The sequence below is a fragment of the Anthonomus grandis genome, chromosome 16 (genome assembly GCF_022605725.1).
Source record: "Anthonomus grandis grandis chromosome 16, icAntGran1.3, whole genome shotgun sequence".
In the NCBI taxonomy this organism is placed as follows: Eukaryota; Metazoa; Arthropoda; class Insecta; order Coleoptera; family Curculionidae; genus Anthonomus; species Anthonomus grandis.
In genome coordinates, this window is record NC_065561.1 from 14,026,960 (window position 1) to 14,040,589 (window position 13,630).

A 13,630-nucleotide genomic window follows, 5' to 3' on the forward strand; every position below is an offset into this window, starting at 1 on the left:
CAGAAGTAAGTTTATATCCCTCTAGAGAGCTTGACAGTCCCTGTACGAGTTAATACGGGTGAGAAGCTTAAGGTCGTCCGCATAAAGTAGTGTTCAGTTATTCACAAACATCATTAATAAAGATGTAAAACAGGAGAGGTTCCAGGATTGCTGATCCCTGTGGCACTCCTGAGGTGGAAATGTGGAGTGTAATTTCAAAATCTGTTAAAGGCTGTTAAAAAATACAGAGTAAAATATTTTGTTTTTTGTCTCTGATGTCTATAATTGTACTAAAATAACATATTACTAATAAATAAATAATAAGTTTTATTTACTTATATCTAATAAGGATTAAAAGAGTTGGCTGATGGCCGGTTTTGAAACTAACCTACACTCACTTTTTTAAAAGTTAACAAAAACTAAATAATCCATTAATAGATAAAATAGTAAAAATTATTGCCCTTGGACTAATTCTTTTTACGATCGGTAGAAATTTTTTGCTCCTGGACTGCATGCCGCTCATTATATTGGGTTCTTTTTTTGCTGCATTTACGAGTTTTTGTCGAACTTTTTAAAATGTAAACATCCTCAATTAAATGTGGCAGCTACTATAAAACATTGTCACTGTCAAAGTTATGTACAAAAAACGTACTTATGTCATTATCTTATTGTAAAGTTTATAAACGTTATTAATAATATTATCAGAATTTACAGAAAAAAAATGTTAAACTTGGAGCAGAAAATTTTCATTGTGCAATCGTATGGTAGTGGAAATAGTATGTCGTTTAAGTACGTTTTGAATCTTTTTCGTGAAAAAAGTCAACGTATGGTGCGCCATATCATGCCATTTAGGTATTATTGGACCATACTTTATTGAAGGATCTCTTAATCAAGAAACGTATCTTCAAATTTTGGAAAGATTTTTAGAAGGATACTTAGAATCTTTACCAGTTGATCAAAAAATAAATCTTTAATTTTAACACGACGGCTGTCCAGCGCACTCAACTCTTCGAGTAGCAAAATGGTTGAATAGAACTTTTCCGAATCAATGGATTGGAAGACGCGGCCCTGGGACACACTGTATATGGAGATGGCTGGTTCTGACTGAATCCAACGAGATCATTCTCACGGTGAAAGCTCTCATATTAGCCAAGATCTCGCATTTTTTTGACCCATTTTTGGGCCCAAAAACGAGGTCGAAAAATGACTTTGTCCGAATTTTTAAAGTACTCTCATTCCCTTAGTTTTGCTCGAATCCCGTTATAACCCAGTGTTTTCATGATGTAGGTGATAAGAGCAAGCCGCTGGTATAGTTAGTTTAATTTCATCCATTTTTGGTGAAAATTTTGATACGCGGGGTATACCCGAAAAATGAAAAATCCCAAACTTTGGAGGTCGATATATCGGCTTTTATAGATACTATCGGGAGTATTCCAACGGTTTTGACTTAGTTTCGTCCTTCTGAATCCAACGAGATAATCCTCAAGGTCGTAGCTCCAGTATTAGCCAAGATCTCGCATTTTCTGGACCCATTTTTGGGCTCAAAAAGTGCTCTTATTCCCTTAGTTCTGCTCGAATCCCGTTATAACTTGGTATTTTCGTGATGTAGGTCATGGGAGTAAGCAGCTGGTATACTTCAATATAAATTCGAAAAAAATCCATTTTTGGTGAAAAAATTCGATACGAATTTTTTCACCAAAATTCGATTCGGGGGGTATACCCGAAAAATGAAGAATCCCAAATTTTCGAGGTCCATACCTCGGCTTCTGTGGTCACTATCGAGAAAATTCCAATGGTTTTAACGTAGTTTCGTCCCTCTGAATCCAACGAGACAATCCTCAAGGTCAAAGCTCTTATATTAGCCGAGATATTGCATTTTTAGTGCCAAATTTTGGGCTCAACAACAAGGTCAAAAAATGACTTTTTCCGAATTTTCAAAGTGCTCTCATTTCCGTAGTTCCTGCTCGAATCATGTTGTAACACGGTGTTTTCGTGATGTATAGTTATTATTAATATTATTATTATTATTACCTATCTACAGTAATCCCTAAATCCAATAAGCAGATGACAAACTTCTTTTTTTAATTTGTAATTTAGATTTGTCATTGCAAATCAATACAGTACCAAACAACTAATGGAAAGAAGAAGAGTTATTCGAAGCGATGAGAAAAACACTACTGAACAATTAATAGAAATAAACAGACTAATATCAAAAGCCATTAGAAGAGATATTAGATCAAATCCAACTAACGATAAAAAACAAAAACAGCATGAAAATACGACGCAGAAATCTCTAAGGTGAACAAAGAAAGAAATAATAGAAGTAAGGGATCAACAGGGACAAGTTACAACAGACAGAGAGGAGATACAGAGAATAGTTGAGGAAGTCTATCAGATACTATTTAAGAGACAAAAGGAAGCAAACAATATATCAAATATAGAGCCAGAGACCACGGCATCCATGAAGAAAATAGTTAACCAGAAGTCAGAGGTGTTCAAAGATCAAAACTCTCTTCAATATCTGCCTTTCTGACAACACCATAACCCACAAGTGGTATAACACAGCAATATTACTCCATAAAAAAGATTTTGATGAAATAATAAAACTTATATTGTTTCAATTTGTACCAACAGTTCAAGTCCTGCATGATTACAGATATTGAAGTAATACTGAAAATATCAAGATTATTTAAAATTTTGTTTGCACGCATACAAAATCTAGTAATTGAAAGGTTCATAATTGGTGCGACAATGTTGTACATAAAAAAGTGAATAATTTCTAGCATTACAATGTAACGTTAACATGATACTCAATAAGTGCTAATAGCTCTGTTGGTTGAGTCATATTATTAACAACTTTGTTGAAAATACACAGGTTTATACTTAAATAGTCAGAACATCCTTGTAATTAACTGATTTACAGTCATATTGTTTTATTTAAAGAGAAGCATTTAATTAAATATATATTTGCACATTATTTAAGTTCTCTTATTCGAAAAATCTTGATCATTATTAACATCATTAGAAGTGGAGATAAATATCCGTCCTGTGGAAAGGCAAAAGTTCTGATTTATATCTAATAATTCATAGGAAGTTCTTCAGCCATTTAAGAAGAGTTCCATGGAATCTGTTACTAAATTTCTGCAAAAGAATCTTGTGTCTGCCAGACTTAGTGTATTCTGTTCAAATTACTCTGATGAAATGATTCCAAATATTAAAGAAAAGTAGAGGTAAATGTCCACCCTATGGAAAGACAGAAGTTTTATACACATACACATTTATTTTAGAAGAAAAAAAATTTTTACAATTTTTCACAAAAATACTAAAAAATAATAAAATCTCTGCAGAATCTGATTAATTTGATCTAAACTAAGAGGACTGGGATTTTGAGCAAAAAACTACCCAAAATATATTTTACGGTAATAGCTTTGGTGAGCTTTGATTATGTTCTTTATATTTTGTCCACGTTTCGACTTATATGAGGTCACCCTGAAGACTATAAATCTTAACAAAAAAAAAAAGAAAAACATAAATAAGCAAATACATTGAAGGAATAGCCGATGTAATTGCAGATATATCTGTACTAATTTATGTATTCCTGAATATAACTACATGTTTTATTGTTACTATTTTGGCAATAATAAGAATATATTATATTTAAAAACCTCCTTCGATTACACTCTTACTAAGATGCATCAGGTCATTTTAAATTAAAATATAAATTTAATCACATGTGCTCTCTCAAAGTGCATGGAAAAGATAAGTGTAGTAAAATAGAATAGCGATCCAGATTCTAAATTTAAATCATTTCAAAACAAATAAACCACGTGACGTTACGCAATCACCCGATCTACTTATCTCCTTTATCAAAACGTACTCACATGTAGCCTACTTATGCTAATACTATGCGGTTATTGTATACTATTGAATAATGTATATTCTTGGTAAAGGTTGTCTCAAGGGCATGGCCCTTTATACGATTTTTGTTTATCTAATACAAAAAAAATACGATGGTAATTACATAAAGAGCGAGCGTGCTTGATGCAGGTCATTTCAATTAGTAGATGTATAATAGTAATTATAAATTGAAAAAAAAAACATATAAACATCGTAGGTTTAATAATTATTGACACTAAAAGGTTTTTTTTTAAAGAGGAAAATTATAAACTAAATAATAGTGGTTTATGTTAATGTTCAATGCACTCAAATTTACAATATTCATACACATGCTTGTGCATTTGCATTTTGTTTTACTAGCATCCACAGCTCAGGGTACAAATACTACGGAATAACATCACGTGGAAGACAACGAGCTGAAAGTATGCTTATATCAACATGAATATAGAAAGAAATGTAAACAAATAAATAAATTTAGAATTTATTTTAAATTCGGTGAAGGTTAGCTCTGCTACTTATTGAACTGAACATGTACTATAGGTTAAGAATAAAATATAAATGAAACAATTATTTATTTCCTGTTACTTATTTCCATTTGAAAGTCGCGCCAATTTTCAGTTTCATTTGCAAACTAGCTCCCTAGCGGCGTAACTGGAGATAAAATATTTTTCCGGAACATTCGATAACCTTCCACGATGCCCCGAGATGTCGCGACTTAGGTTTGTTCTCACAGCAGTAAGAAACAAGTTTTTGACAAATAAACATGCGTAATAGAGTAAAATGCGTTCGCACAGAAACTTTTGATCGGTTTCAAATCAAAAGTTTGATGTTCTTACACAAATTTCTGATCGTCATCTGATAGTCAGACTTGTTTGCGGATTTATGTCAAGCAAAGTGTCCAGTCAACGCCGATCTTCGGAATATGAACATAACCTCGAAATTGTTGTTTGTGTTTAGTCGTTTTATATAGTCCCTGATATTCGTTTCGAAAAATTATATTTTAAATTGTTGGATTAGTCTAACAATACATAATTATTATATATTATACATAATATATTATACATATCATATATTATTATATATTATACATAATTATTAAGGAAATGAGTGATTTTGAATCGTCGGAAGAATCTGAAGTAGGTATCAGAATTTTTTTGATTCCGAGTTATGATGATTCCGACTCTTCAAGAAGATTTACTTAAAGAGCGCATAAGGCCCAAAAATCAAAACTATTTTGATGAAACTGTCTCCCAATTTAATAGAATAGAATTTCTCGACCATTTTAGAGTAAACCCTAAAGTAGCAAATAATTACACAATTTTAAAACTCTATTCACCTATTTTAAGGTTGTAGTCTAATTTTTTTTGTTTATGATTTATTTATTTTCTGGCATAAAAAAATGAGAATTATTTTTCATGCTCTTCTTTTTTTAATATGGACTCCACTCAACCCGTATTTGATGTTCGCACAGACGGTTTTGAATCGATCAGAAGTTGTAATCTTTTACGCATGCGGATCAAGAATAGTTTGGAAACAGTTTCAAACTTGTAAGAAATTTGCAGTGAGAACAAACCTCTTGTCGCATCACCAGTCTAGACAGCAGACTCGATGCTGGTATATTCATGACTATTAAGATCGTTAGACTACTGATCTCTGAATCGGGGTGCTCTTTGGTAATCATAAGTCAATCATAAGATGTTCCGTATCGCAAAAAATATTCCAAATAAAGAAAAATACACTATTCTGATAAATTCTTCACCACACTGTAGCCTCCCACTCTTACTGCAAAGCATCCGAAAAACAAACCTATGTATATAATTCCAAGGTACTCCACTAGCAGATCCGAGACTTTAATAAAATTGTTTGTCAAGCCTAATACCCGGAAACTTACAAACATTAGCCCCCCATGTGGATATCCTCCAACTCCAAGAAGCGTCACTTTTGCTGCTTGAAAATTAGTTTTTTTGCAGCACACCAGTTCTGATCATTTACTGTATCAGCTGAAATAGATGATTTAAGTGTTGAAATTTGATGCCCATGCCATTACACGGAAGTATTGTCAGTAAATACCTTTAATGCTTTGATGAATGAAACTTCTCAATTTCTTGATCATCAATCGCAATCATCCAGGTGCATTCTTTAATGCACAAACCAATGATAGTCACAGAGGTACCGGTACTCAAGCCTTTTTTCCAATAAATATTTTCCAGTTTTTACTTTGGTTCATCTGCTGTATCAGTACTGCTAAAATCTGATGATGCAGGAGGATGTAGAAGAATTGTTAACAACACAAGGGAAACACAGCTTTGAAAAAGATCCTGACCTATTCAGAAGTAAAGTTGAAATAGCAATAAGAAGACAGAAGAGCCATATAGCTACTGATTTAGATAATATACCTATCGAAACGAGTGATGTCATCTAGGAACCGAAATCTACCCAAAAATATGGGAGACATGCACGTGGCCAGAGAACTGTACCAGATCCACTACTATTGTAGTAGTGGATTCTGATTATGATAGTTCTGATTCCTACTGTACCAGGTAATACATTTACAACCAAAACAACTGTTTTAAAATTATGCAAGACCTTATTTAAATCCCTAGAGGATGTTGACGTAGATTGCCACATTATTAACCCGAAATAAATGACTTACAATCATTTAGTAGGCAAATTGTCTCGGGATAGAAACGTAACTTGGACAGATGGTATTTTGCTGAAAATTTTCAGGGGATCTTAAAAGTTCAAAGGTATTACTAACACTTGGGTGCTATTTGACGGTTATTTGGATAAAAGTTGGACCAATGATTTAATATGCACATTGGAGAGTGGAAACTTGATTTCGGAAACCGTTTTGTTGAAGGTCCTTGGTGATATGTTCTATTTCGATCTGAAGGTCGTCACTGTTGTTGAAAATTGTGGCCGCCTTTTCATATAGTGACTTGATGATTATTTATTACCTTTGCTGACGCCAGATGATTTGAGTTATAGTGCAAGTACTGGCCAGTATGCGTGGGTTTACGGTAGACTGAAGTCTTTAGGCGCCAGTTATTGTTTCTCAAAAGAATGTCTAAAAAGGGTAGGATTCAATCAGTTTCCAACTGCATCGTAAACTTGATTAAATTTTTTTTTAGCATTGGGCGTAAAATTTATCTTTGACTTGAAAGTAGGAATTACCAAGAAAGAAACTTCCAAAAACCCCATCAAGTGAGTTCAGCAAGGGTCGTGTCCTTCCTGAATCTTTCCTTAATGATATTTCTTCGATGAGCACATTCGTATAGAGACTCTCAACATTAAAGCTTACTAGGCTGTCACTGGGTCCAATGTTGGTTGCCTGAAGTACAGGGTGCGCCAGAGAAACTTACTTATTTGAAAAAATTTCCGCGCGGTGAGTTAGGCGGGTAGAGGGGCGATAGGGGGCGCACCTGGAGAGGGAAGTTCCCAAGTTTGTTTCTCCCTCCAGTCAGTTGCCATCATGCTCTGGTCTAGAGAGCAGCGGGCCTTCGCAGTCGAGAGCTTTTTTTCTAACGGTCGCTCACTTGTTGCTACGCAACGTGCCTTCCGCGCTCGCTTTGAAATTCCTCCCCACAGACTCGTTCCTGGCCGTAATTCGATTTTGTCCTGGGTTAACTCATTTCGGGAGTGTGGAAGTGTCGCTAAACCCTGAAATGGACTTCAGCGGACCATCAAAACTCCGGAAAATGTCGAAAGAGTGAGGCAGTCAGTTGTGCGTTCTCCCCGGCTCGCAAACACGCAGCTGCTTTGGGAATTTCTGACACCACTGTTCGACGAATTCTCCATAAAGACCTTCAATTTCATCCCTATTAATTGGCTGTTGTGCAAGAATTAACTGAACGTGATTTTGTTGCCCGTCAAAATACATGTGAAATACTGGTTGACAACCTGCCTGAAGACGCGGTCGTTTTTTTCGGTGACTAAGCTGACTTCCACATATCCGGCTGCGTCAACAAGCAAAACATGCGTTATTTGTGTGGTGCAAATCCACGTGAGCTTCACCAGAAGCCACTTAATTGTGAGCGAGTTACTGTCTGGTGTGCGATGTCGGTAATGGGAATAATTGAGCCTTTTTTTGAAGAAAACGAACGCGCAGTTACCGTGAATGGATTTCGTTACAGGAATGATCGAGGAATTTTTTCTTCCAAGACTCGAAGAAATGAACGTTAGGAACGTGTGGTTTCAGCAAGATGGAGCCACAGCACGAGACTCAATGAATTTGTTGCGACAACATTTCCCCGACCGCCTCATCTCTCTCAGAGGCGATCTCCAATGGCCGGCACGCTCTCCTGATTTGACTCCATGCGATTTCTTTTTATGGGGTTATTTGAAATCTCTGGTTTATGTCAATCGACCACGGACCATAGCACACCTCAAGATCATCATTCGCGACGCAATTGCGAACATACCGATTGATATGCTGCAAAGAGTGGATACGAATTTAAAAAATCGACTTTATCACTGTATGCGCAATAGAGGTCGCCATTTATCCGATGTCATTTTCAAGACTGCATGAAAAAAAAATTGGGATATTGTATTGTCAAATAAAAAAAATAAAATAAAACAATAATTGAATTGATTTCAAATCAGTAAGTTTCTCTGGCGCACCCTGTAGTTCAACAAAGTGGGATGAGTTTTTAACGAATGATTCCGTGTTCCCATGTATTGTCTAATGATACTGAACAAAAACTTTGAAAGTTCGGATGTTGGTGAATCCCTGGACCTGGTAGTAAAGCGTAATGGCATCTCTTCTTTATGTATTTTGAGAAGTCCATAGAAGTGCGGTAGTTTGCTGTGGTATGGCGTGAGTTTGATTCGCAGGGCATCCGAAATATAAGCCCGTAGAATAGGAGTTGTTATTAGTTTTCACTTGATAATGGTTGGAGATACACACCACCCGAAAAGTCGTGTTAAATTTAAAAATAAACGCATTGTAAGTTTGAAGATTTAGTTATTACTACTGTACCAATGTATACCACCTTCCAAACTTAGCTGAGGTAATGGTGGATGTAAATCAGCTGAGGGTGCTTTTGGCGGCATTGGATTTCCATTGTTTTTCTCACCATTTTTCCGGGTTTTCTCCTTTTTCAGTTTCCTTTAAGAGACAAGGCTTGATCTTTTCAAAGCTGGCAATTTTCTTTTAGAAGGATTTACTTTTCTTCTAGTTCCTTGATTAAGGTTTGGTCTTCTGCGACATGCACTTTTCAGGGCATCAGCTTGCACCAAGCAAGCGGGGTGAAAAATCTCGTTGGACTCTAAGCATCTAACAATTTCTTGCAACACTTTTTGCAATAAACGTAATACTACTTTGTTTCTGTATAATTACTTGTTCGATTTGACTGGGATCTTTGCCGTTCATCATCTTTTAATTAATATTTGTAATAATATGATCTTACTGCAATATGTGATCAGTGCTATTGTGTGGTAGTTGCTGCACAAGTCCCTTGCTCCTTTTTTATGTCGAAATAAAACAGTTGTTTTGCCTGTAAATGTATTACCTAAAAGTATAATGCCTCGACTAAACTTTAAGCATTCATACAGTTCTTCTCAGTTCAGACTTTATTAGTAAAGTTCTCTTGAAATGACAAATTAACATTACAAGCCATTAAAGTTGGTAATTAATACATTACGTTTATCCACCCACTGAAGTTGATCAAAACAATCAAGAAAGCAGGGGTAAGCAGAGGAATCTTCAGGATTTTTAATGATCCCGTACATCATCAGAGAAAATCAGGAAAATCGGTAGGAAGTTCAACGTGAAAACTGCCTTTACGTCACCACATATAACGACATACGAGGTATAATGTTGACCAAACCAGAAAGCGTAGTGGACATTAAGAACTGTATATGTCCCTCTGAAGCTCAGACTTTATAATAATATATTCATGCTGACAACATTAAAGGCTTTTTGTAGATTTAAAAAATAAAAGTAACACAAGCGTCATTAAAAAGTTTTCATTTTATTCCTGGCTTTTGGAGTATTTTTTTCGTGGCAAATACAAAGTGCCTGCATGTATTAAAAAATTACTCTAAACCACTGAAGGAAGTTTCGATTCAATAACAAAGGACAATTTCTATATACGAAGCATCAATTTGAAACATAATTCCTGTTTACAGATTTAAAGATTAAGAAATGATTTGATAATTAAATTTTAGATAAAATGTACCAATTTACATGCAATGTCAAAAAAGAATTAATTAAGTGTATTAGAACGAACCTCATCTACTAAAGTGCTTTTGCTATTCTTTTAATACCTAAAACATTAATTATTATAACGAAACTCTCCTTAGATTTTTTGGAAGGAATATGTCCCTTACAATAATGTTTCCAATTATTATCACTATAAAAAATACAGTTAAGTTTAAGAACAGAGACATAAATCAACAAACAGCATTTTGTCCTAAACGTTTATCAATTACGTAATCAAAATAATAATATCCCAATTATACATTATTTATGCTGCCTAATGAGTTATAATTTTATCATCAACCCCGATAATTTGTTATTCTATTTTTTTTTTATCTGGCGGATATTTTTTTACGGAATTGACGCAATTCGCATCCAGTCGCAATATAAAACAGACCTGCATCCAAATATTTGGTGAATTTTATTGAAAATAAAATTTGGCGTAAAAACTTACCATTGCCGTCATTCGATTGCTCGGGTTTTGTTTTCTTTTTTTTCTCAGGTTCAGGCTTGGTCCCTAAAAAATAATAATAATTAATTGTGTGTCGCAATATAAACTGGCGCTACTATTTTACATTTCACCGACGATGAAGCGACCTTCCAAAGAGATTTTTATGCATACCTACTATATATTACGAAAGTTATGATTAATTAAAATAGCTTTACAGGTATTGAACCTTTTCAGGGTGTTTCATAAAAATTAACTCAAGCAACATATTGTGAAATAGCATAATTTGTTTATATTTGAAATCTTAAGACGCTGGTTTACAGCACTCCAGTATATACTAGAGAGGACTCGAGAAACTTCATAATAGCTTGTTGTGACACTATCAGAAATACTCCAGGCATTTTTCCAAGGGTTTTTCAATGAGGAAAAGAGCTGAACTTAGCAAGAAACGCACCTTTAGCTTAGAGCTTGCTCATGGTGTAATATTTTACACAGCAATAATGATATTGACCTGTTTAATAGTACTATAGCTACATTTAAAAACAAAATGACTCATGAGAATGACCATATAACCGTCAAATCTCTTTTTCTACGGTTATCCATTTTATGCTTGGGAAAGTAAAGTTAAATAAAACACACAAGATATTCAGATGGAGACGAAATTTTTATTTTGTTTTAAAGATTGAATCATTCCGTTATATGTGAAACACAATATCATTTAAATGTCCACCGCGGGACCTCTGACAAAAACTTCAATCCATTTGAGAAAATTTTCAATCACTTTTCGGCACATTTCAGGTGATATCTCGGCTAGAACTTCACGAATGTTGGCTTTAAGTGGTTGAAGAGTTTGAGGGTTATTGGCGTAGACACAATCTTTCGCATAGCCCACAAAAAAAAATCCAAAGGTGTGAGATCACAGGATCTTGGGGGCCAATCGATATCACCTAATCTTGAAATTAAACGTCCTGGAAACTTCTCTTGCAAAAGAGCTCGGTTGGCCTGTGTTGTGTGACTTGTGGCCCCGTCCTGTTGGAACCACATGTCTTCCAGATCTTCTTCTTCGATTTCTCTCCAAAAATAATTGGTCAAAATGCTTCCATACCGCTCAGAGTTTACTGTTAAGGCTCTCCCACGATTGTTTTAAAAAAAAATACGGACCAGTGACACCACCAGACCATAATGCACACCATACAGTCACTTTTTCGGGATGCAAAGGCCTTTCTACGATCACCTGAGGATTTTCAGAACCCCATATGCGGCAATTCTGTTTATTTACGTAGCCACACAGCGTAAAATGAGCCTCATCACTGAAGAAAATTCTGCTCGAAAAATGAGCATCAGCAGCTTGTTGTTCAAGCACCCAATTTGCGAATGTTCTGCGTTGTCCATGGTCTGTAGGCTTAAGTTCTTGAGTCAGTTGGACTTTGTACGCATGCAGCTGTAAATCCAAATGCAAAACTCGCCACAGTGAGCCGTAAGACAAACCCAAATTTTGAGCACGCCGAGGAATTGACAAATTTGGGTCTTCCTCCACACTTTGAGCAACAGCAGCGATATTTTCAGCTGAAAACGCTTACGGTGATGCACGTGCCTTACAATATCAGTAACCGATCCAGTCTCTTTAAATTTTCGTACTGTGTTCGAAATTGTTTGCTCTGTAGGACGATTATGTCGACCGTAATCAGCTCGTAAAGCTCTAAACGTTGACACAGGAGAATCACCATTTTTATAAAACAATTTAATAATTTTAGTACGTTGTTCGACTGTTAAACGATCCATATTTATAAATGGCAAACCTTCAACTAAAAAAAAAACGCTTAACATGACGTTTATTTCTGACAGGTTTCAAACGGCAGGGTCGTACTTAGCCAACCTCGAATTGGATAAGCTATATAAACCCTTCATTTAATTTTCTTTTCCCTGTCGTATACTCTGGAGTTGTGAGCTTGGGACTTAACTTAAGCCATCTAAAGTAAATGATTTTTAGTTTCTTAGTCTGTTGTTCTTTAATTTTGTCTGCTTCGTATACATACTTGTTGATCTGCAAAGCATAAGTTGTCTTATTATTAGGAATTTCCTGTTGGAGAATATTTTGGAAATAAATAATACTAATCACAAACTATAACAACGCCACTGATTAAACTTTAAAAAAATCTCCTACAGCAAAAACTAGCCTTTGATACTCAAAGGGTGTGTGCTAAAAACATATTTAGGAAGTTATTAAAGTAATAATGAAGAAACGATTTTTTCCTTAAGATTTTAACAACCTGTAGCTCAAAAGTTAAGCGGTTTACCTTTATTTGAACTTTTCTTCTTAAAATCCACCTAAGAACTAACCCCCTTAAGTATCAGCATCATATTCTGTAACAACTTGTAATACTATTATTAAATTACTTTACATAACAGGGTGTAAAAATGTCAAAGGCCAAATAATTTTAAAAAATTTCAAAAAATTTTGAGCAGTAGTGCGATGTTCCTACATCTGAAAATATTAATAACCTAGTTAAATTGATATTATTAAAAATTATTTTTAATTATATTTCTATTGAGACCAATAAAAACATTTCAAATGCAGGCCTAGATACATAACTTAAACCCGTAATAAATAAAGAAATTCGGATTTGAACTCGAGACCTTTTGCATGCAAATCGAATACCATAACAACTACGCCTGGCAAGCAAATTTTTAGAGCAGGACTAATTGTATCATATTGCTATTTCTTGTTTTTGTTTTCTTAACAAAACGATCTAATTAAAATACAAGATATTTTATTTTTAATCCCACCACGTGAATAACTCTGTAAAACTGAGTATTATCAAACTTGAAAGGTACGAGGAGGATCTATAACAGTAGAAAAGAAATAGCGAAAAATTTTACTGTTTATGGGTATGACGCTACCGTGTATAATTTTTGCATCTTAAACGAAATGAAAATCAGTAAAGATTGAACGTGACCGCCATATTGCAAATTTGAATTCAAATAGATAAAGCTTCTACACGTGCTTGAACTAAATAATATGTAATCGAATAGAATAATTATTTCATTATATTAATTATTATTAGACACTTAAACTATGAAGTTAATCACATGTCAAGACAGTCTCA

At 34.7% G+C, this 13,630-nt stretch overlaps 1 protein-coding gene across 3 annotated transcripts in view; it reads right to left on the reverse strand.

The window, feature by feature from the left end:
• LOC126745779 (uncharacterized) overlaps nucleotides 1–13,630 on the reverse strand; it is a 230,574-nt gene that overhangs the window by 171,264 nt on the left and 45,680 nt on the right. For all 3 annotated transcript variants that reach the window (XM_050453768.1, XM_050453769.1, XM_050453767.1), the window contains exon 2: nucleotides 10,530–10,592. In XM_050453768.1, coding sequence (XP_050309725.1) covers nucleotides 10,530–10,592 — 63 coding nt within the window. The remainder of the gene's footprint in view (nucleotides 1–10,529; nucleotides 10,593–13,630) is intronic.